Below are 25,796 nucleotides of genomic sequence, written 5' to 3' on the forward strand. Positions count from 1 at the left end.
CTCCACATTGCTCTTATTAGACCGCACCTGAAGCCCTGTGTTCAGCTCTTCGGGGGCCTGCAGCGTAAGAATGATGTGGACATGTTGGGGCTGGTCCAGAGGAGGCCCACAAAGACAATCAGAGACCAGTGAATTCTGGCTGAGTGAGCTGGGATTGTTCAGCCTGGAGAAGAAAAAGCTCTGAGGAGATCTTGTGGAGGCTTTTCTGTACTTAAAGGGGGAAAGCTGGGGAGGGACTCTTTATCAGGGGTGTGCTGATAGGGCAAGGGATAATAATTTTAAACTAAAAGAGCGTAGATTTACATAAGATGTTTGGAAGAAATTCTTCTCTCATAGGGTAGTGAGGCGCTGGCACAGGCTGTCCAGAGAAGGTGCGGATGCCCCATCCCTGGAGGTGTTCAAGGCCAGGCTGAATGGGGCTTTGGGCAACCTGGTCTGGTGGGAGGTGTCCCTGCTCATGGCAGGGGGGTTGGAACTGGGTGATCCTTAAGGGTCCCTTCCAACCCGAGCCATTCTGTGATTCTGTAAAGTTCCTATTACTATGCATGAAATAAACAATTGAGGCACTGCAGGAACAATATTAAAGCCATTCCCAGAGTAGATGATGCACTATGGCATCCCTGGAGCAAATCAGCTAAAAATCTTCATTAGGTTTTTGGAAGTCTGGAATGAATTCTAGGCATAGATAATATATTTTAGTCTTACTTTTACAGAGGATTTTGAACTTAAAAAGGAAAGTCAGGAATGAAAGCAATAGAAATGAAGAACAAGGCACACTGATAGGTTAGTTGCTCTTTCTGGAGAAAGAAGTGTTTTGGAGCCTGAAACTGAATTCACGTAGAGTGAAACAGTTAAATGAATTTGCAATCAAATTGGCAAGTAGAAATGTGATTTTGGAACACGGCACTGAAAATGTGTTGGCTAGCAGAAGCAAAAAAAACTTTTTAAGAAAATTTTGGATGAAACTAGCTACTGGGACATAGTAGCCAGTGCCATTCATAATTGAATGTAGGTCAGATTACCAATATATGAAAGAGGATTTAACAGAAATTTTATGCATTAGTAGCACTCCGAAATAACCTAATTTCTACAAATGTGCAGCTTTCATGGAGGAGACTGAGTGGTACTTGTTAACTATGACATCCCTTATATAAATATGAATACTTAACACATTGAGTAATGCAACGTAGTGTTATTATGCCTAGGCTGTTTGCTGTATGTATGTATATAAATTGAGAAAGCCTTGCCTTAGTTTCTCCTTTTTATATTTGAGTATTGCCTTAGTTTTTCCTTTTTATATTTGAGTATTGAACTAATTGGTTAATGACTTTGATATAGGTTGCCTCCATGTCATAAACCTAACTTGCCTGACTTCAAAGAGGGTATTCTTTTTAAAAGGAGTGTGGAGAGGCTTTGTTAGGATGGATCAGTGGTAAAAAAAAAAAACAAAAAAAAAAAAACAAAAAACAGAGACTTAGTCATTATTTTCAACCTTGATACTGACTGTGACTGTGTGTCATTTTGGACACGATGCTTTTAATATTTCTACTTCTGGCCATGACCTTTGTTAGAAAATGTAAACTCTTTGTGTTGGAGACTCTATTTTCATTTAAAATGATGTTTAGCATATCAGTGCTCACACAATTCTAATGACTACTCTAACTACAACAGTAATAAATGTATTCCAGCTGAAAGTGGATATTTTGAACCAGTATTCACAAAAATGTTTTTATTTCTTAAAACACACTGACCTTGAATTAAATAAGATGATGCAAATTTTGCTTTTCAGTATTCATCTAGTTGAGCCAAACGTACAAGTTCATGCTTAATAATCATGAAAATGGAAATCTCTGTGCACATATTTGATTTATATGCATATATTCTGAATGCATGAGTACTTTGCTTCCAAACTAACATTCTGTATTTTGCTGATGGGAGTATAACTTAAGATTTGTGTGAAAGAAATAAGTAGAAATCACAAGATGACACCCTTACTTTTTCTCTAAAAGCCAAAAACATTGAAACAAGCTCTTGAGTCTCTGTACAGGTAAAGTCATATGGTAGTTGAGAAGGAAAACAAGGATTTCCATCCATGTGAAAACTGGATAAAGAAAAAGTTTGTTTAAAGTAAAAATGTTAGGTATGGAAGTACATTACTACCTGATAATTTTTCTTTAGCTTGGTGTATCTACTTTAGTATGTACTTGCTACCAGTGCATATTGGTGTTGACAGGGTTTCTTTGAGGGATAGACTGTTGGGTACATGTGCCTTATAATCTGCACACGTCTATTTGTTTTCAAAAGGTAGCAAATGATCTCAGGATCTAGGTGATTTTTTAATTATTTTTAATCTTTTTTAGGGTTTTTACTTTTTGTGATTGATGTCATTACAATCTCTAATGACAAGCGGAGCAAAGTATACATCATTCAGCCTTTTTGGCAAGTAAAATTAAAGTAAGTCACAAACAAACAAAAAAAAAGTAAACAAAAACAACAAAAGCCCCTCCCGATTTGTTTTAAAACTTGTGATTTCAAATTTAGAGATTTTTGTTTTGTTTTGTTTTCAGATTATACTTAAACAGAACATTAAAAATTACACAGGCTGTTAAAGAGTGCTTCTGTGACTACAGGCTCCTTTGAAATTTCTAATGGCTCTAATTGTAACACTAATAGCTACTGAGGAGTTTTTGTAGACTTTGGACAGCTCTCTGATATCTAAAATAAGTGTTAACTTTACAATTGGTTAATCTGCACATAGCTTTAATATTTAATTATGAGCTTTAAATTATGTTAATATAAAACCAGTATATCTTAATGAGTCCAAACTCCTACTATAATAGAGTTGTACCCTGCAGTTTTATGTGAGTTACACAGACAACAGTTATCTGAAATAGCTGGAATTTTAAAAAATTTTCAGTAAAAAAATGAAATTATTCATACTGTATACACCAAACAACTTTTGGGCAAAGGACTGTCAAGTGTGTATGAATCTATTTTTTTATACTGAGGATAACAATTTTGTATCAGAGCACGCAATCCTTGTGCATTATAAGGCTTTCTGACTGTTAAAATTATGTATGTGTATGTCTGCACAGCTTCACGATTGAGTTGCTGTGGATTAGTGAGTTGGTGCTTGTGAACTGAGGAAAGGAAGGTCATGCTACGGCTATTTTGAATTGCTTTTTGTATCATCTAGGAGCATTTACATGGTAACTTAGTTATGTGAAGCATTGGTAAGCAGTAAGTTCATCATGTAGGCATATTTGACCATTTCTTTGGATTTTCCAGAATGTTTTGAATTGGTATGGCAACTGTTGACATTCACGTTTGTTTGTTTGTTTGTTTTTTTTTTTATTTTGAATTTTTAGGTTATCCCACCAAAAGAGTGGAAGCCAAGAAAACATTATGATGATATTGAAGATTTGGTAATTCCTGCTCCAATTCAGCAGATGGTCACGGGCCAGTCAGGGCTCTTCACACAGTATAACATTCAGAAAAAGCCAATGACAGTGAAGGAGTTCAAGCAGCTGGCCAACAGTGACAAGTATGTATATGGCGGCCCTTACTTAAAGTGAAAAAAGTTTATCTGTTCCTATGATGTGATTTCTTTGAGGAGTGATATTCTGTTAGTGTTTTTTATTTATTTACTCACTTGATATTTTCCTGTCTTTTAAGTTGTGGAAGAATACCACAATGTGAAGTTTCCATTTTTCTGTTGTTGAAAGTGGCTTGTACTGTGGTAGCAAGAAGGCTAAAAAACCTGAGACATGATGTTTTCTTTTTGTTCTCTACCTGTTTTTCTGTCTGTTCCAACAAACACATATATTGGAAATAATGAAGGTCATACAGACCCAGTTTTATTTTTAATACCTTTATTAATGTGTAATATTTACTTATTTGGCCTAGGTACTGGAATGACCTAGCATTTAATTCTGGAAAAAAAAACCACACCCCAAGGTATTTTTAAACTCACGTCAGATTTTTTTTTTTAATTTAATTTTATTTTTTTTACTAATGCAAGAGAATGCATCTGCTCATAGTGAACCTCCATGTTCTGCTTATGGCAAAATGGCTATTAAGGAAGGAAAAAAGGGTACCATGAAGGGCTCAGCAGTATACTAAAAAGCTTCAAAGTGTTGGGCATTCCAAGAGGGAAGGTAAAAGAATAAATTCTTCCTCATTACTTCCTGTAACCTGATGGGAAGTGGTTTCTGTATGGTGACTCAAAGAGTCTTAGAGACAAAATGTATTTGAACGTAATGAATTAGAGAAAGCAATATAACACTGGACTGGTTTGAAGGAAAATTTCTCTTACAAGTTAACTTAAGAAGTTAAAAGATATGGAGAGAAACCAAGATCAGGAAAAATGGGTGGATGAAGAGCTCTTAAAGAGGCTTCTCAGCAGATGTTCCATAATATCCATACCTTTGTAAAAGTGCAAAACTGATCTCCGTTTTGAATTAAAAAAAGAATCAGTATGTTTTTTCCACATATTTCTTGTGAAAAACTGATGCTATCACATTTGGAGTTTTCTTTTACTGATAAGTAGGAATGGAAATGTGTTTTGTAGTTCTACGAATTATTTGTTCATTAACTGTTAGAGGAAAGAATGAAGTACAAAACCTCTGTAGTATGTGAAGAAAATTATTCCTATGTTATATATTCGTATATATATACATTAGATTAGCCTATGATAAAATGAGAAACACAAATTTCTTGAAATAGGTTTGAGAATGCATAATACCTGTGAAGACTACTTATGTATCATGATGTTAGTTATGTTTATTTTATTTCTTATCATTCAATATATTTTGGAAGCATATCTGATTTCAGTTTTCGTACTTGTTTTACTGAAAGCAGTTTATGACTTCATAATTAAAATTAAGAACATTTGGGAAGACCTGTATTACTAGCTGTGTGTCTTTTTCTGAATATTTGTAACTGCTCTTGAGAAAATGTCATATAACCTCTTATCTCCTAATACAGGCTATTTTTCTTAAACTGTTAAGCAGCCAGGAGACCCTATTCTCCTATAAAAAGACTTCTGTTCCTTAATAAAGAAAGCTTCTCTGTTATGGACAGCTGCTTTTCCTGAGAATTGTGATGTCATCCCTTTCTTTTAGGAAAGAGGGAAGAGCTATGAGCATCTGAATGAAAATAAACATTTTATTTAAAACAATTGTGTGTGCCCAGTCTAATGCATTGCATCTTTTATTTGTTTAGGCATTCTCAATTCACCACTTAACCAAGGTGCTTCTCCACTGTGTTTTCTGGGAAATATGGGCATACCTGCATTCCATAATTGAGATACTTGTTAAGCTTAGTTCATGTATCCATTTCACTCAGATCCAGTCAGAAATACTGGCTGATTTCTGGAGCTATATCATGAGAAATGATTGCAACAGCAACTCTGTTGCTGAGAATACTTCAAGATGTGTTCTGTTAACTAGTTCTATTTGCTTTCTTAAATATCTTGTTTTCATTGCACGAGAGAAGTTTTGGTACCACTGTTTGAAATATTCCTTCTCTTAAAAGCTTTTCCCAGGGGAGGAGGAAGAGAGCAAAGTACTGTTTTTGTCTGGCACAGCTGCTGCTTGGATGAAGTAGTACATTAGAATTATTTCAGGGGAACTTGTGCAGGCCCTGCCTCTGACTTTGGAGAGCTAGTATTGAGGCAGAAAAATAGCAAATACTTGTCAATTGTCAGAGAAGTGGCTCTTCCATATGTGTTTTTTGCTGAAGATAAACCAAAAGAAGGGTCTCAGCCTGATGGCAATCAGGACATGTTCTGTTTAGCTGCTGGAGATTGAAGAAAATACTGTGTGGGTAGGTGTATAACTTCAATGACTGCAGCTGCCATGTAAGGAAGTTACATTCTGTGGTAAACTATGAAACGAGGAATTCGAGTAGTAGTCGCTCTCTTTAAGGGGATTTGAAATAATGATCTCTTAGAATTCAGCTTGTAGGATCAAAAAAGCATAGTCCATCGTGAAGGAGGTTGTTGAAAGACTATGCTGAACATTTGCCTTACCTCTTCTTCTGCAGATACTGCACCCCAAGACACATAGCTTATGAAGACCTGGAGCGTAAATACTGGAAGAACTTGACTTTTGTGGCACCAATTTATGGAGCAGATATCAATGGAAGCATTTATGATGAAGTATGCATAGCTTTTTATGAAGTTTCTCTTCTAGCCCCCTCTTAACGGGTAGTATACTTAGAGGATACATTCCTGTTTTGTGGCTGAGAATCTGTCTTGTTGGAATCTTTATGTTACTTACTTCAAAGACTCCAAGCAAGGTTGAAATTAACTGTACATCTGCAAAGACACTTCTATCCTTAGACAGTAGGATTTTGATATTCTTCCTGGTCATAAGACTGCCCTTTTGTCACTTGAAACTCTCCAGGGCTTTGAGATGCTTTCCTGTTAATATATTTATTAACATTTCAGTATGCATCCCATACTGTGTACCTGTGTGAAAATTTAGTAATATTTTAAATAACTTTAAAATTAAAAGTACTTTAAAATTTAAAATTAAAATTAAAATTAAAAGACTTGATTTATTTCATTGAGGAAAAATGATAGCTGTACTTCCTACATGTTTGGAATGTCTCTGGTTTCTGTGAAATGAGCTTATGATTACTGTATACTTCTAAATTAAGATAGACAAAAGAAGTGAGCTTCATAAGGAAATGAGTTTTACTGGATACTTGTGAAGATCTCCATGAATAAAAAGGGACGTAACACGCATCTTACTACCAGAATTACAGAAGATCCATTGGTATCAAACTGGCTATATAAGCAGCAATAGGAACTAGATAAATAGGATTATTTAAGTAATGAGATGAATAGAGGAAACATTAGTGTTTCAAACAATGTTTGAAGTTTACAAAACACAGGATTAACTTTTATCCAGGGGAGCCTGTCTTCTGTAGAGTTCTTCAGTTGTCATGTCCTATGTAACTCCCCTTTCCAATCATTTAAAAAAAAGGTAGAATTTCCCTGTGGCAGATGGTCTGAGGCCCTACTAATATTTCATATTTCTTCACAGAAGACAAATTACTGAAAGACTCTTTTGTCCAAAGATAAATGCAGTCAGTCAAGCTAGTTTAAGGCAATTTTTTTTTTTTTTTTTTTTTTTTACTTTTTAAAGAAATATATAAATAAATGTCGAGTGATCTTTTGTTTAGTGACAGCAGCAAATCAAAATTTTATTGTGTGTCAAAGTAGCTGTATAAAAATGATTAAGAAAATTAACTCAAGATTCTGCTTTGGGGTGTTTCAGTGAAGAGCCACTTCAGATGCAGATGACAGTTTTTTTGTAGAGACCAAATTGGGGTACAGGAAAAGAGTGTTTATTTCAATAAATGCAAGCTTGCCTGTTTTTTTCCTTTCCTTCCTTCCTTCTTCCTTCCCTTCTTTTTGATGTTGACAGATAATGCATTTTGTGATAGCATTTTACAGTTGTACACTTTTGTTTTGATTGTGTTCTTTGGTACTTAATATTTTAAGGTTACTGTTGAATGAGCAACATGGCCAAAGAAAATAGAATACAGTAGTATTTGATTTTGAAGTGCTAACTGGTCAAGGAGAGAGTCTGAGTTTTATTTCTCATGTAACTGCACTGTCATTCAATTAGGGGGCTGAGGTAGGGAGGTGAAAACCCTGACAGGTGAAGTGAGAAGTGCAGCATTCAGCAATCCTAACTCAAATGTTAGATGCATAGGAAGAAGAGACAAAGAAAGCATGGAAGGTTACAGGAAGTGGGGGATAAAATAGCACTAGGTAGAATTAAAGAAAACGAAACCAAAGCAGAACAGCATTTTGCTTTTGAGTAAATAGGAATTATTTAAAAATAAAGGAGAAATGTTAGTGAAACATCAAGGAAAGGGTGAACAGGCAGAACAATTAATGTGAAAGCTGTGTCAGGGTGTGCAGCCTGGTAAGGGTCTGGAGGAAAAGGAGGAATAACCCCTGGTATAAGTCTGTTCATGAGAGAATTGCAGATTCCAGATGGAAACATTTCTCATTTGTCAAAATTAATTTTTGGCCACCAGATGGTGCACTTGGGCAACTAATATTTTTTTCATGTCTTGATGATAGTGCTAAGATTTTTTTTTCTTCTTCCAGTTTTGAATTAGAAATTGTTTTTACACGTTCAATCATTTTCTTTCAGGATTGTCATTTTTTGGGGAGAAGGGATGAATGTAGTTAGCTAACATTTGGGGCAATGTACAGCAGAAAGAGGATGGCAGGGTTAATTTGGCAGAAGAGCCTATTCGTGCTAAACAAAAAGAAATGCTTACTATTTATAGAATGTGTTTTATAGAAAACATTGTGCTATAGAAATTGCATTTAATACAGAATGATAAATATATATCAGAACTCTGGATAGAAAATACCAGGAGGTTAGTGAAAGTGGGATGTATAATTGGGCCAGCAAAACTAGGGAGAAATGCTGCTGTGCTGCCAAATCTTATTTTTCAGTTTAAAAGTTTACCACTTACACATTTTTTTTTCACATGGTGATGTTCAATTTTATATTGACAGATCTGTAACTGAAGCACAATGAGGCCTTATTTTTTCCATTTAGGTAATTTAAGAAATAATATTCTGATTTGTGGAATCCAGCATCTTGCAAGCATTATGCTGCAGTTTATAGATTTTGTTTTGTTTGATTTTCTTAGATCAGAGGATGACAGATCCTGAACAGTTTGGAAGGGGTGAAGTTATAAAACTTGTTATAATGAAGGAAAAAAATAACAGCAATAAAGTTATAAATACATGTTTTGAAAATTGACAACTATCATCAATGATTCAAAATTCTCACTTGAGATACATGGATTTTTCTAGTCTCTAGTTTATTTATAATGTATTTATGGTTATCTCCCAGTTTTGAACACATGAATTTTTTATGAATAAAGAACCTGAAAGAATGAGTGTTCTGTACACTCTATAGAAAATAAATTTAAGATAGTTGATTGCTTGTAATATTATTCTATGCTATAGATGTTTTGATTGGTTTTACATTTAATTATAGTGTTTTGTAGGAGAAAGGCAATGTGAATAACTCAAGAAAAATATTTGCACTAATGAGTAAGTTGTAAAGATCATTATTTCTGTTAAGCTTACAAACATTATTAGATGTTCAAAGTTCTGTCTTTCTGTTGCTATAAGGTCATCTGTACTTGAGTGAAAATTAACATTTCTGACAGGGTTTATAAAGTCAATAATAAAGCACCAGTCTTACTAGCTCCAGTTGTTAAACTGATTCATGAATTGATTATGAACTGCTAACGGTTATGGCTGGTTTGGAAGTTTAATTGAGAAGTGGTATTTTTTTATTATGTTATTTCAAGAGAGCTCTCTTGCTTGTAAGTTAGCCTGAATGTAATACCAAGTTGAGCCTGCCTAGACTGTGAATGACTAAGCTGTGAAGCAGTGGCAAAAAGGTACTGTCCCTATCACGGAGAAAAAAGAGGAGAGTTATTTTGTATTTGATATTGTGAGTTTATTAACTCATCTTGCAATTTTAACTGTGAATAAATCTGGAGAGTGATTCCTGTACTCTTTCTGTACAGTCTTTGACCTCAGGACATTTACTTCCGTGCCACTCTCAGTTGTTTAAATCATACCGCTAATCACTGAAGCTGTGGATTTAGTTCTTTCCTTGTTGTATGAGATATTAGGAGCTGAAATTAACTTTTTGTTTCCTTTGGGTCTTTTCTCTAGAAAGTATTTTATTAGAAATTTTGCATGGACGGGTAGGGGAAGTTATATAAAACCTCTACAAAGACTGATCTAGCAATGAGGGAAAAAAATCCTGATTTCAAGACAGGTTCCAAAGAAAATTGACAGATCTGATGTTTTTAACAGATCATAAAACATATTTGAGTACTGTGCTGTGAAAGAAATCTGCTGTTCAGTAGAGAAAGCCAAGGTTTGGAAAAAGCATGTATAAACATTGGCATGCCTCTTTCTTACTGTTCTTTCATCTCCTGTGTGCAAGATAGAACTTCTTCCCTTCCCTTTTCCTTTCCTTAGTTTTATTCTTCCTGATGAGATATTACTTTCATGCTTGCCTTCTCCCATACCTAAGCTGTGGGGAGCACACCTGTTTAGTAATATAGAGTGACTGGTTCAGCTGATTTTGCAGATTAAAAGTTGATTTTTTTTTTTTTTTTGGGCAAATGGAGTTGTAGGTGCATCTCTAACGTAACTAACTTATTTGTGCTTTTATTGTCAGTTGTAGGGGCTTTTAGTACTAGTTGTACAAGAGATGTATTGTTTGCCAGGTTAATATTGTAATTAATCCATGAGATAATCAAAGGAAAAATTAAACAGTGAAAAAGGATTGTGTTTATTAGCATATACGTACACAGAAACCATGTTCATAGAAATAGAATTCCTAAGACTGCTGATTTGATTAAGGAAAGTGTGTAGAATGGTATTAAGTCAGTATCATAATTACTTTGAAAAGGGGAAATGAATAGAATATAATTTTGCTTGGAGGCCTATTTTTGTCTGCCAAAAGGTTGTCACTGTTTGTTTAAAAAAACAGTGAATTTCACTTTTTACCAGGGTACTGAAAGATGTATTTTTTTGTCTTTGAGAAAAGGATGGGTCATCTCCTTACAAACTGTTTGGATATTTGTGAGAACTGCTTGTGAGTTGTCCCCTTTTATCTCCATATTCCATTGCAAGCTGTTTCAGATGCTGTTAAAAGAGCCATAAAAACTCTTGACAGTAATTTACAATAAGTTTGCGTCACCTAAACAGTTTGTAAAGTTTGGATTAGTGGTCTCTTATATAAGCTGTTACCTGCTATATTTCTCTAAAGAATTGCAATGTAAGTATAACGTGCTCCAGCAAGGATGTTTCAACCTTCTTTGTTGTAGTAAATAGAGAAAATTTTTATTGTTTTTTATTGCTTTTTTTTTTTTTTTCTGATGTGGGGTTCTGTGGTACTGTTATCACAGATGTTCTTTAAAACTTTACCATGTGGGTATTAGAAATGTTCTCTACATTTTCCTTGAATTTGTTGTAAAATTATATCCAGATGGTACGCTAATGGCAGAATAAATATTTGAAACATTGAATAGATTATTTTTTTTTGTATTTTTAAAAAAACTCCTAGGTATGCTTTTAGATTAAGGATTATGTGTACTGATGATCTAGTAATGGTTATTAGGAATATGCTGCTAAGGTAGACTTTAATTTTGAGAAGTATTGTTATGTGTTAACTTGTTAAACTACTTTTTTTACAGGTCATATGATGTTTTTAGTCAGCATTGAAATTGTAAAATCTGCAAACAGTTATGTAACTATTGCAAAAGTTTGAGTTAATATTTCACTTAAAAATTCACATAAACATTTTACTTAGTTCTTTGGAGTACCAGAAAGAGGTATACCTTTGAGGTAAAGTAACATCTTTAATAGTAGTTTGTAGTAATTTGCAGTGATCTATGCATAAAGATAAAACTTTTTTTTTTTTTTTTTTGAAGGTCCAGGTATGTAGAAAGAATTAAAATGAATCATTCTGATTTTAGAGTATAAGCCAGTTTGAGTGAACTTTCCTCATATGCTGAAGCTTCTATAGCTTGTCCAGAGTAGTTTTTAGGAAACGGAAATAGATTGTGTCTTGGTTATAGAGATTGTGGATTGTATATGCTTGGTATTTTGAAGCAACCTTCTTACCCACGGGAGGATTTGCTTTTGTTTCATGGACAAACCACTAGTAGTTTGGTGATTAGTTGTTACTAATAACAGGAATGGAAAAAAAAGAGATGTGTTGGGGAAAAAAAAAGATAGTTCATTCTTAATCTATTCTTTTAACTATCATTTAGTTCTTAGTAAGAGAAGAGTAAGATTTCAGGATGTTATGGCTGCTAAGAGCTTACATGGATTAAAAAAGGTGACTGGAAAATTGAATGGGTAAGTGGTAAAAAGCCTACTGGGTACTGTTAAGCAGAAGAATAACAACTCCGGTGAAACTTTCAGTCTGCATATTGCTGGAGGCTGGAAGGATGTTCTTTGCTTACACTGTTTCTTTTCTGCTTTTGGCAGAAAAAGAGGAAACTGCCTAGATTAACAGTTGATTTTTTTTTTTTTTTTAATCTGGTATTTATTACTGTGTTCTAACATTGTATATGTCTGTGCCTCCATAGCTAAGTAATTGTTCTTATTTTGCCATGTTATTTTGTTTCTCTAAACTAACTGCACAATTGGTGAACAAAGATAAATTTTATTTTAAAAATCAAATTTGTAAAGTAATTTGAAGAATAATTAGTTAAAATTGTTCCATCACATTAGCTTTGTACTTCACAGCTCTAATACCTTGCTGATGACTGAGTTCTAGATTTGAAGGGTGCAAATTTTACTGGCATCTACTACTTGGATACATATTTGTGTTTAATTTTATTCTTTGATACTGCTTATCATAAATACATTTATATGTATTTTTCAAGTGCTTTTATGTCACATGAGTGCATCAAAGTTAAAGTATTCATTAAAAATACATACATAAATAAATTTGCTCTCTAGAATGAACTCGTTCTGTAAATACAGCTCCTTTGTAAAATTCCCAGATGCCTTAAGGGTAGCTTTTCATAAGTGAAATAGTCATTGCAGGCAGTCAAAAGTGGTTGCTTAAAGAGATGGTTGAACTTAGTACAGAAGTTGCTATCTTTTATATAAACTCAGGTTGCTGAACACATAACATGCTTCATTATTTCTTCCTCAAAAAGCAAGAAAGCGAAAACTGAGAATATTGAATGTTGATTCTTTCTCGCTCTAACTTGCTTTCTTCACCACCTGCACAACTGTTGAATGTCAACATGTTTCTTAGTCTTATTCAGCTGCATCAGAACTGCAGTCTACCATCAAATTATTTCCCAAATTTGAGTAAGATTGTCAGAACTGTGCAGGGTATCGGTGATGAGAGTTGAAGAGCTGGTGATACTTAAGAACATGTTTTGGTGCTGTCTTTCTTACCAATAAACAAACTTGCCTGAATTGAGTTCATAATAGTTTTCATTGTATTTCACGTTTTCCCTGCTACTTGAGCTACTTTTTAATGTCTTCATTGGAGGTGCTAGCAATTGCTGTTATAGGGAAGTCTAAACTCTTCGGTTTTGTGGTTTTGATCTTGGTTGCACTGACTTCTACGTACTGCATTACCTGAAATTAGAATTGCTCTTTGTGAATCTGGAGTACACAAAAACTACATTAATGGCTTTTAATGTGCAAATTTTATGGGCAAAAAATGGAAGGACAACTGCTGAAATCCCATGAAATCAGTAGATTTATTCTGTGGTGCTCTATTGTGCATTATATCATTATGGTTAGAAATTGCTCTGAAGTCTAATAGTTTTAGTTTTTACGTTGTTCAGAGAAATGGTAAACTTGCACAGGAAGATCGCAGAATCACAGAATTTCTAGGTTGGAAGAGACCTCAAGATCATCGAGTCCAACCTCTGACCTAACGCTAACAGTCCCCACTAAACCATATCCCTAAGCTCTACATCTAAACGTCTTTTAAAGACCTCCAGGGATGGTGACTCCACCACTTCCCTGGGCAGCCCATTCCAATGCCTAACAACCCTTTCAGTAAAGAAGTTCTTCCTAAGATCCAACCTAAAACTCCCCTGGCGCAACTTAAGCCCATTCCCCCTTGTCCTGTCACCAGGCACGTGGGAGAACAGACCAAACCCCACCTCGCTACAGCCTCCCTTGAGGTACCTCAAGGTATAGAGAGCAATAAGGTCGCCCCTGAGCCTCCTTTGCTCCATTTTCAAGATGACATTATAAAAATATTTTAAATAATATTTAGTATTATTTTTGTAAGAAGCAAGAAGCATAGACATGCGCAGTGAAACTTAGTGACATCTAGCTATCTACTTACCAGAGATCCTTGTTTATGGCTATTATTTCTGTTCTGTGTGGTATTTTGATCCATTTTATTTGACGTATTTAGTATTAAGCTGATACGTACCTCCCTGTTGTCTGCTTCAAACATCTGATTTGATACCTGATCTAAATTCTACTAAAGTCAAGAATTTTTTTGTGTGAAAATTTCATCTGTCTGTTGAAGTGCCTACAAATTCATGTTAATCTACAATCTTTTGAAGGACTAGATCAGGCATGTGTCTTTTGAGTAAGACTATTATATAAAATTGCATTATTTTATTTATTAATACATTTGTTATTTATCTTTTTCAGGGTATTGAGGAATGGAATATTGCCCACCTTAATACAATATTGGATGTTGTAGGAGAAGAATGTGGAATTTCTATTGAGGGTGTGAATACCCCATATCTGTATTTTGGCATGTGGAAAACAACATTCGCATGGCACACCGAAGACATGGATCTCTACAGTATTAATTATCTACATTTTGGGGAGCCAAAGTCATGGCAAGTTCAAATTTTTATTAAGTATCATTTGTCTATTTGTTCAGCTGAGTAAACCAAACAGTTGGGGTGCAGTTGCTTTGCAGTGATGAGCTTTACTCAAAAGCCAAAATAACATTCTCAGCTGAAAAAGCAATGAAATACGTGAGGTCTGTGATATAAAGAACATCGCAGTAATGTATTGTATTTTAAAGGAAAAGGCTAGTAAGTATATAGGGCTTATTTCAGTTCAACAGAAAAATATTGTAATGATTCAATTTGAGAAGCTTAATTAGAGTTGGCAACTCCAAGACTATTTGAGAGAACTCTTGTAAGGCCTCTTTGAAATCAGTTTCTGTGGTTCAGTTTACGTAGACACATGACTTGTCCTTTGGGAATACTTACAGGTTTTTCGATTAAACATGCATTTAATTGCTTTTTTTTTTTGCATCAGGGTTGCATTCTCTACTGTTACATGGGTCCGGTAGCAGAGGAGATTCAGCATTGAAGTTACTTTCTATATTGGAAGCTTCTGCTATCCTTTCCACATCATAATAGATTTTTAATTGAACAGCCTTTTGCTTTGTTACCTCTCCATCAGTCAGATACTGCACGTGTAGATAATGGTACACATATATATTAAAGCATGCAAGAGAAATGTCTTCCTACAGATAGTAAGTTTTTTTTTTCTCTGCTCAAAATACCTGTACAAAGAACATAAAGTCATTAGAAAGATACACAGAAGATGCACTCTGCTCAACTGGATTCTGTCAGTTTCTAATCATCCAAACTAGATGGAAAATTTTGTAGCTGGTATTTCCTTATGATGTTATTTGTTGCTTTCATATCGTTAAAAAAAATACTACTTATTTAAACTGTAAATTAGAAAATATTGCCATTCTGATCATAGTACAGAAGGTGGTAAACTGGTCAGCTGCTGGTTCTTAGGCCACTTCTGCATCTTTATCTGCTTTTCTTGTACAGTGGGTCTCTTGTGTTTAGACAGAGTAGGTAAACAACACATATTGGAGTAATGCGCGTCTGTGTTTTGCGTTGTTTAATTATAGATATATTTTTGTTGGAAATTGCTATTTTGATAGATTTGGGCATACTAAGTCTTCCCAGCCAGAAGAATTAGAGCTGTGTTAAAAATGGATGAAAAGATGGGTAATTCCAATATGTTCTAAGATGAAAAGACAACTTTTACTAAATCAGTATGATTGCATAAAAAATTGTTTTAGGTTCTTCAGAACTATAAAAATACTATTTACAGAAAACCTTACTGCACATTGTAAAATTCCAAGTAGTCAGGACCTTTTGTTACATCTTAAAGTATTTAAACTCATTAGGAACTAAGAAAACTTTGCTGTCTTCCACTATTTTGAAGAAGGTGTGAGTTGAAAATATGGTAACTGCTTTTCTAGTTTACAGATACTCGTTTATACTTCTGAAGAAATAGTAGTAGATACTAACTTCCTTTTCTGAACCAAATTGGCTCGTATTATTACAAAGTGTAGCACCAAAAAAAAAAAGTTGAGTGAAAACTTTAAATTTAATCAGTTAAAGATTTATTTATTGTGGTATGGCTGTTGGGGGGTTTACTGGAGGAATGGCACAATAGTTTATGCCAATGCTGCATCAGCAAAATATGCCATGTGTTAACATGATATTTTACTTCAGAAACATGGAGGAGGAGTTGTAGGTTAGGATACAGACAGCAAAGATCTTCAATGTTCTTTTAAAATCTAAGCTGAGTCGACAAGTGCTTCCTTAGTGAAACCAAATACCCTGGCATGTATGGTAGTAACACATGGTTTTAACTTTACTAGTTATACATGTAGTTCTTCAAGACAGCCGCGGTGGTCTTATGGAGAACCAACAAATATTTTCTTATGAAGCATGGTAAGTAGTGTGTTTTCTCCGAATTGTGAGAAGAGACCCACTTCCACCTGAAAGCCCAGATGAGAATGTGCAGGCAGTAGCTAAATCTGACTTTGGTGATGTCTATGGATTTGGAGCTTTCTCCAATAGTTAGGTGTAGATAAAACTTCATTTCTTCGTATTCTCTGTGCACTTTCACCACCAAGAGGTATGCAAGTTTATAGGTTTATGTTACTCATACTGATTACTCCATTGACTGCCTCATCTGAAACAAGAAAACATGTCAGATAACTTTGCAAAATCACGATTATGGTTGTTTTCGTGTCTATGTACGTATATAGTTTTGCAACTCATATGCTTGCTTTACAAATTACTTTTTGCTTGCAAAAAGGTGTCAAGGACAGAAAATAATTGGAGAAGAAAGGACTTAATGAAATCTATAGGCCTTGAAATGGAACAGTATAAGGGGAAAAGAGAGGTCTAGTGAGAGGTCTTACTTATTTTTATATTCATACATAGCTTTGAATTTCTTTTAGCTTTATGAAAATGTTGAGGTTGTTAAATTATTAATAACTTTAAATGGTTTGCAGTGCAAAAAAGCATCTGTTTTGGTTTAACTTCACAGGCTGTTTCACCTTATCACTATTGTGGGCAAATAAAATTTTATTCAGTGTCTTTTTTTTCTTCCTTCTGTCGTGGACATCAGAGGGATACAAGTCAAGTGTGGAAGTCAGTGTATGACTGACAGTTTATAGAATTTTGTGCTGATCCATGCAGTACGGACTCACAGGAAATGTTTTGCTAGCTAACCCAATATATTTTTATTTTTTTTTATGACAAATATAGGCCTTATTTTCTGTTCTTTGAAACTAGGGGCTTGTCATCTTGTAGCCATTGTTCTAAGAGGCTATTACAACCTTACTTTTCTATCTTGAGAATGATAAGGGTTCCTTGGAAAAAATAGAAACAACTTATATTTCAGAGATCTTTGTGTTCTTGTCTATAGTACCATTTAGCTCCACTGCTTTTTGATGTATGAAAGTAAAATTCACTTTCTGTGAAAACAGGCTAAATTAAAAATGTGTGACTCATTGTACCAGAATATCCTTGCTTGTCATACAGTGCCAGCTGTGCAATTCATAGAACAAGTACAGGTATTTGTGAGTTTTGGCATTCTTTGCAGCCAATAAAGACAAACTGTCCTTTTTCCTCTTCCTAACACAGTTTCCCCGGGTGAGGACTTAAATTTTAATTTATGTCCTGAACATATCCTTAAGCCAGGATTTTCATCGTGGAACAAAGCTGGAGATAGAAGCTTCTTCTAGAAACAGAGTATATGTTGATGGATGCAGAATGCTTAAGGTTTTAATAGTTCGTGCGTGTCAGACTGAAAACTTGAAGTTCTGCAGCAATACAGCTTAAAACTGCATGTTGGCTTCTGATTTTTTTTATTTTAAAATGCAACTTAAGTGTATATTGGTCATAACCAATGTAGCCATGCCATTTTGCTTAATTAAAGAAGGATTAGATGGTTATGTATCTTGGATATGTATATACATTGAGTGTATACAGGAAATGAAGGAAAAACTGAAAGGTTTAATTCTTATACAGACAGAAGATAGCATCACTGTATTTGTTTTTAGCTACAATAGTAGATTATGCAGGATGTTTTTTAATATAATATGTTAAATTTTGCTTCAGGAAGTGCAGTTATGTGTAACATGAATGAAGTGTAGTGTAACATTACACTTCATTTTTTTGAATAAATATTCTCATATTACTGTCTTAAAAACAAGGCATTTTTAACTGAATGTAACAGGGAAACTGGAATGCTAAATAATTGCTTGGATTCAATTAATATTTAGAAAGTAATAATGATTTACGATAGAATATTAACAATCAACATTCGTAATGTAATGACATTTTAATTGCATATAATTGCATTTATTTAATTTTATTAACATAGTTTAGGTGATTTACAACTACTGTGGTGTTACAGAAATTCAGATTGCTCTGTAGCATGTTTTCTGGCTGCTTAAAGACTTTTCTCAGAGTCCAAGAAAACTTTTCAGAGAGTTGAATAACAAAACAGACAATTATTTCTTCCCTGATCATATAGAGATATTGGTCTTAAAAATGTGTAAATATTTGTTACATTACTGTTGAAGGACTTAGTAGCTTTGAGCTGGAAGTGTTTTGTTTCAATCCCATCTTTGTAAGAATGCTAGGTAGCTTCAAATGGGACAATTCTTTTGTCTTTTTTTCCTGAATTTACACAAGTTACAGTTGATCAATTTGCCCAATTTTATGATGACGTGCTGCCTTGGTGTAGCAACACCTCATCTACCACGCTACATGGTTGATTCCGAGGAAAAAAAAACATGAATCAAGTACTAGGATTGCTTAAATAGTGTGTTTGTTATTATAAATTGAGAAGAAACTGCAGCTGAATAGGGTGTCTGTTCTATGAAAACCTGGTGCTGACTTAGCAAGGAGTCCTGAAGTAATGAGCTGTGATACCACGCTTAACTTCTTGTCTGCTCAGAACTCTGAATTCAGTGCTTAGGCTCTGCGTACTGTGAGTGGGTGGAACTAGGTGCTTCGTAACAGTACACATGGTGAACAAGTTGAGTGGGAAATAGACCAGTCTAGCCAGTAGGCAAGTCTAAAAAGAGGGGGGGAATATTAGAAATTTTGTGGTTTAATCCTCTAAGAACTGCAGGAATGAGGATTTGAAAATATCTTCCTTAAGTTTTCCTAAGTCATCACTGGTGATGTAGGTGAATAAGGAATCTTGGATTCCAATGTGTTCTGCTAGAAAGTTTCTTTGATTTCCATTAGCTGGTCAGTAGGTAAAAATGTAAGTGCTAAGACCAGGGAATCAAGACTTCCTGTGAATTTGAATTTATTGTATTTTTTTTAAGCCATCAACTGGGGGGAGAGCAAAAAAAAAAAAAAAAAAAATGATGCATATGTTTCAGAAATGTTATTTTCATATATTAATGTTACAAACTGGCACAGCAGCATTATTACAGATAGGCAATCTCAAATTGTATAGAATGTTGTTTCCTGTGTTTTCTGTTTTTTTTTTTTTTTTTTTTTTAAACCCTGGAGTTGCACTAATATAGTGACATTTCTGATCAAAATTTGTTCTGGAATTTTTTTTCAGTCTCATTTTAATATCAGTACAGAAATGTAGCCATTTTAATTTCCTTTTTAGATAACCAAGAGCTCTGAGCAGGTTTCTTTTTTTTTTTCTTATTCTGACCTAAGCTCATTATCAGGAGAAACAAATGGTTATACTGTGACCAGGAGAGCAAAAAGAACATGAAAGTAATGGAAAAAAAAACATGAAATTATTGATAGGTAATGCACAGTATATAATGTACAGTAAATCATACTCTAGCATTATTTAAAAATATTTGTAGTCCATTCATTTAAATGAGTTTGTGTTTCCAATAAGTGCTTGTTATGTAGTATAATTATTTTCTGTTGTCTGATGTTTTTGCTATAGTCTGTCAAATGGCAATTTGAAAAAGTGAATAATGCTGTGGAGATACTAGTTTGTCTTGTGTTTTCTGAAATGTCTATTAGTTATTTCTTCTGAAGTATGTAATTTTCATCTGTGTTTTCCTTTGAGTTAATCCATTTCACAAGTGATCCACATGCTTGTCATTCTTATCTTCCAAGTGAGTTATGCTAAAGATTTCATTTCTGACGTAGAAGAAAATAAAAGAAAAGGAAGCACTTCTTTATTTTACATCATTATATGGATGTGTCTCTGTGCAACATCCATACATTGTTAATAAAACTGAACTTGAGTAAAATCCATATTTTTTCCCTGCACTGATTTTCTTTTTCTTTGACATGCAGGGTGAAACTGTTGTGTTTTACTGTAATGAAGTAGCTCTCCATTAGTACAGGGAGAGAAAAAATAAATTCACTCTCACCTAACAGAAGATGTGAAGGAAACAGTTCCTTAAAGGTTTTTTACATTTTGCATCTGAGTATAAAGCAAATATTAACCAAAGTTATTACTGTGCATTGCTATTTTCAGCCCTGCTTGCAGAATGTTGTTTGTTCATATCACAGTCAACTATCTTAACAACCGTATTTCCCAAGTTAAAGATAGGACTGAGTGATCATGGGTACTAGGCTGTTGCCTGTTATTGTCTACCCTGGGGATCTCAGGTATATAGGACAGGGAGCTTACATTGCCACTGTTCATATATAAACAGTGGATTAATCTTCCATAAGATTGAGTTTTTATTAAAAAAAAAAAAAAAAGAATAAAAAAATGAAGTTACTAGCTTTAAAGTACACTAAGAAATTCTGTATAATCATTTAGTCTTGAAAACATAATAGAAATTATATTAGTGTCCTGCGTATATGTTTCAGAAATACAAATTGTTGACTTAGATTTAATAATTGTTAGTTCTCTTGTTGGCAATACCCTTTAATTGCTGAATTAGTATGTATTTGAGACCTTTTCTGAACAAGCAACAAACAGTGACTCCTCAACTTTAATCTGTCTCTTCAAAATTTTTAACAAATATGTCCTCCTGAGCTAATAAGACTAAAGTTTAGTTAGCACTAACAGAAATAATGTTATTTCTTTCCATTTATCTGCTTCTTTGCTTGGTATCCAAAGCGTTTCTCTTTGCCTCATAGTGATAAAGCATTTAAAATCCATTACATGTACTTCTGAAGAGGACAGGACTTGACCTTAAGATATGAGGAGTCAGACAAACATTATTGGCTGTTTGGAAATGTAGCTAAGTAGAGGCTGTGCACAAGAGGAGGGAAAATATTTTTCTGAAAGCTTTTAACGCTGCAGGTGTAGAGAAGAGATCAGTAACAGGAAGAGTGCATGGTGTTTTCTGTGAGAGTTTCTGTACTTTTTCAGCCTCTCCTTCTCCACGTGTATTTCTTTCCCCTAAGTACTCAGTGCTCTTCGGAGAGAGGAGGGTATGATGGAAAAGTGAAATGCCATTATTAAGAGCTGATTTGAAGCTGCAGTGTAAGTCTGTAACACTTAACCCGGTGAGATGCTGTAGAACGTGTTTCAGTTCAGCTTGACAGTGGTTCTTACCTCTGTATTGAAAGTGATGGAGTGTTCTCCAATATGAGAGAGTGTGTTGAAGGTGTTACATGACCTGGCTAAGGATGCTGAGAGGGATGTTTCTTTCACTGACAATGATCTGAGGCAGAGCTTGGGAGTATTTTGTTTAATGTTCTGTGCAGCAGATGAAGCATCCAGTTAGATTTCATGTCACCATACTTTGACTGATATCCAAGGCAGGTTCATATGTTTAATAAGTCTCAGTTTTCTAATAAATGGTATTTGGAACCAAGGAAAGTCATTACTCAAGCATGCCTGGAGAGTGAAATTGAGGCTTCCAATGATACTATGAAGGCAATCTCCTTTTCCTCATCCTCTAACTGTGAGAAGAGGGAAAGTAGCAACAGTGGGAAGAAATGAAGGATCAAGGAGTGGATGCTACCATGTTACCCCAAAAAAGACAGTGTTAATAAACAGTAGCTTGTGTTGAATCACAGAATGATTTGGGTTGGAAGGGACCTTAAGGATCACCCAGTTCCAACCCTCCTGCCATGGGCAGGGACACCTCGCACCAGACCAGGCTGCCCAAAGCCCCATCCAGCCTGGCCTTGAGCACCTCCAGGGATGGGGCACCCACAGCTTCTCTGGGCAGCCTGTGCCAGTGCCTTACCACCCTCAGAGTAAAGAATTTCTTCTGAATATCTTATCTAAGTCTACCTTCTTCTAGTTTTAAACAACTCGTCTTAGTCCTATTGCTACAGTTTTTGATCAAGAGTCACTCCCCACCTTTTCTGTAGGTACTGGAAAGCTGCTTTCCCTGGAGCCTTCTCTTCTCCAGGCTGAACAACCCCAGCTCCCTCAGTCTGTCTTCATAGGAGAGATGCTCCAGCCCCTTGGTCATTCTTGTGGCCCTCTGGACTCATTCTAGTATGTCCATGGTTGCCTTCTTAATGAATTATTGATTGATAGTTTTAGATTCATTAAACAAATAGGTGTAGTCCAGTTAAATCACATGCCCTGTTTTATCATTTCAAGAGACTTGTTGAGACCTCAGTTGTCAAGCTTTGTCTTTTTTATTCATGAGTACTTAAATCTACAGGTACAAACAAACATGTAGCTCTCTATTACCACAAAAATGCAGTAAATCGTACTTTTGGAAGAACAATATACAAGAATAATTACAGTCCAATTAGAGACATAAGAAGTAAAGAAAAGTCTCTGGATTTTTTTTTATTATTTTTTAGACATAAACACTATCTGTTCTGGTTTTAGTTGTGTATTTAATGACATACAATAGAATATGTAATGCTATACATAGCTATTTGTCTCCACTGGTGTGTGAAAGATACAAACGTACTTTTAGATTATTATGTATACACTGGTGCATGTGTTTTAAGCAGTGGAGAACAGACATAAATACGTTGGAAGTATAAATGGAGATAAACAATCAATTCTGTGAAGACAAGGAAATTCTGATTAAAACTGCAAGCAGTGAGCAGAGTCAAGTTGAAAGTTTCTTTAATAGCATTTGGAGTGGGTTGTCAGTAGGCATGGGCTTTGTTACACTTGTTCTATTTAAAGCACTGACTTTGGAAAAGTCTTGCTTCCGTGCAGCAGTTTCAGTTGAGATAGTGTAAAATAGTGTGTGTGTGGAGGTGCAAAGGAGAGCTTAAGATATGGGGTTGTTGTGCAAAGTGAGTCACTTGTTTCTTCTTAGTTGACAGGGAAGATCAATGAAATAGGTGTTCACAATACAGTAAAAGAAAAAAGCTGCATGTTCACTTTGAAAATGCAGGTTTGGACTATGCTCAATATGCATTTTCTCCTTTTCTGAACCGTATTTTTTTATAAGGAAGAATCAATCTGAAGTTGTTGCAACATTAAACTGGAATGAAAGCTGTTAAAGTCAGAAATAAAGCGTAATGCACAGATATACGTGTAGTATATCTATTAAGTGCAGTAAATGTGTGAAATGTGTAAAGCTTTTGTGTTTTCTCAGATTCTTCTTGTTTTATGTTCTTACTCATTTGTTGCAAATAGCTTATGGAATCTTCTAAAAATAGTTTATTGTTAGAACAGAGTGTTTCCAATCTGTACAGTTTCTGAATTTAAAGAGCATGTATTTGTTAGAGTTAAAAAAATAATTGTAATGTTTTACAAAGACAAGTAACCTCTTACTCCTTAGCATTGGCAGTAAGACAAAATTGTGATGTCTAACGCTCATATTTTTTCTGTTGAACTCTTGTGTCTTGTGAAGCACAGTAAAAATCAGAGACTAAACCTGTATGAATTAGGTTTATTCTGTTACGTGGTTTTGTTTCATTTAGAAAATGTATCTTTTTAACTGGCCTGTTACAATCATGAAACATTGTCAATATACATGATTTTAAATAATGAATATAAAATTTCTGAACTGAATTACTGAACTACATTTCAATATACAATATACTTTCTTTACCGAAAGGGTTGTTGGACGCTGGAACAGGCTGCCCAGGGAAGTGGTGGAGTCACCATCCCTGGAAGTCTTTAGAAGACGTTTAGACGGAGAGCTTAGGGATATGGTTTAGTGGGGATTGTTAGTGTTGGGTAGAGGTTGGACTCGATGATCTAGAGGTCTCTTCCAACCTAGAAATTCTGTGATTCTGTGATACAGTTCAATATACAGTTTGTATTAAATATGAACTGTATTATGATATTAAAGCTATAAATATGCTAAAATATTTTCTCTGAAGTAACTTAATCTTTATTTTTTTTCTTAGAAAATAGTATATTTTTCCTACATAATTTTTCATTCTTTAATCTTCTTGTTTTCTGTGTTTTGGGGGTACTTACTGTATGTGAAATAATTTTTAGTTTAGTAATCATGTCTTTAAACATTTTCTTCATCTGAATTTTAGGTATGCTATTCCTCCAGAACATGGGAAGCGACTTGAAAGACTAGCTCAAGGTAATATTTTCAGTATTTCTGTATGTAGGATATTTGAAGGACAAACCTCCAGCAAAATGACAAACGTTTTTCTCTACTAACTTGTAGTGTTTTATTACTTCTAAATATTGTGTGACTTTTATCTGTCAGTAGTAAGTTTACAAACCAGGAACACTTTTTAGTACTCTGAGGAATTTTAAAGAAACAAAGCCTTTTTCTTAGTACTTTATTTTGTACTGGCATTTTTAGGTTGATTAAGTTTATGAAAATGAGACTTGGTATTTTGCCCTTTTTATTCATTAGATTTTCATTGCCAGTATCTTTGCCTCTTTCTGTGCCCTTGCTTTCTTTCCCTTGTCATAGCTTTTCATAAAGAACTTCTGAATTTGTAGCTGATCTTAGCCAAATTTGATTCAAAGAAATGTCAAAGATAGTTGAGTGTCCAGAAGGTTTATGAAAGTTAATGACAGGGTAGAGGACGGAAACCTGGTTAGTACCTCTGGGAAAGAGGACTCAGACAAAATGTACCAACTCTAAATCTTACTTGGTAGCAGCCAGTGAACAGGCATAATAAGGTACTTTAGCCAAAGCACTTACTGGCTTTTGCCCTCCAGAGATGTGAGGAGCATCTTTTGAGAAGGAGCAGAAGATACTATTGTGGGGATGAGATCTAAGGATGAGGCTAATTTAAAGGAAAATTCTTCTTGCACATAAGCTTATTGTAAATAAAGCTACAGCTCTCCTTTTGTTTCTAGATTTAGAGTGCCTACTTTATAAATACAGAAATAATTAGGCATATTTCTTGGTCAGACAGCTCATGTTTTACAGCCTGCTATCAATGATATTATGTAAGGAATACCATTGAAAGCTGATAACTGGATATTGAGAGTCAGGGTTTAACTGGGCACACAGCTGTTTGCTCACTCCCAGTAAGTGGGAAGGGGGAGAGAATCAGAAGAAGGTAAAAACTTGTGGGCTGAGGTAAAGACAATTTAAGAGGACAGAAAAAGAATGAAAAATAATAAAAATAAATAAACTGTTGTATATATAAAACAAGTGATGCACAGTGCAATTGCTGACCACCTGCTGATCAATGCTCAGCCAGTCTCCAAGCAGCCCCTTGCAGCCAACCCCCCAGTGTTACTGTTCAGTGTGGTATGACATGGTACAGACTGTCCCTCTGGCCACTTTGGGTTAGTTGTCCTGGTTCTGTCCCCTCCCTGCTTCTTGTGCACCCCTAGCAGGGCAGTGCGAGAAGCTGAGGAGTCCTTGACTTAGTGCAAGCACTGCTCTGCAGCAACTAAAACATCAATGTGTTATCAGCATTATATTTCTCATAAAACACAGCACGGTTACTGGCCACCATGAAGCAAATTACCTCTGCCTCAGCTGAAACCAAGGCACAGGGCCATCATCTGGAAATGTTTGTTATTTTCTTTTTGTATCTGTTTATGTGCATATATATGCTTGATGTTTAAACTAGTCACTGCGATCACTAATTGACATGAATGTGTCACTGAGATGTGAAAGTGAAGA

At 34.9% G+C, this 25,796-nt stretch overlaps 1 protein-coding gene across 6 annotated transcripts in view; it reads left to right on the top strand.

The window, feature by feature from the left end:
* Nucleotides 1-25,796, top strand: part of KDM4C (lysine demethylase 4C) — a 287,286-nt gene that overhangs the window by 16,441 nt on the left and 245,049 nt on the right. For all 6 annotated transcript variants that reach the window (XM_082783468.1, XM_082783469.1, XM_082783470.1 and 3 more), the window contains exons 4-7: nucleotides 3,369-3,544; nucleotides 6,046-6,160; nucleotides 14,222-14,415; nucleotides 24,232-24,281. In XM_082783468.1, the coding sequence (XP_082639594.1) occupies nucleotides 3,369-3,544; nucleotides 6,046-6,160; nucleotides 14,222-14,415; nucleotides 24,232-24,281 (535 nt within the window). The remainder of the gene's footprint in view (nucleotides 1-3,368; nucleotides 3,545-6,045; nucleotides 6,161-14,221; nucleotides 14,416-24,231; nucleotides 24,282-25,796) is intronic.

The sequence above is a fragment of the Aythya marila genome (genome assembly GCF_965140915.1).
Source record: "Aythya marila genome assembly, chromosome: Z".
Classification (NCBI taxonomy): Eukaryota; Metazoa; Chordata; class Aves; order Anseriformes; family Anatidae; genus Aythya; species Aythya marila.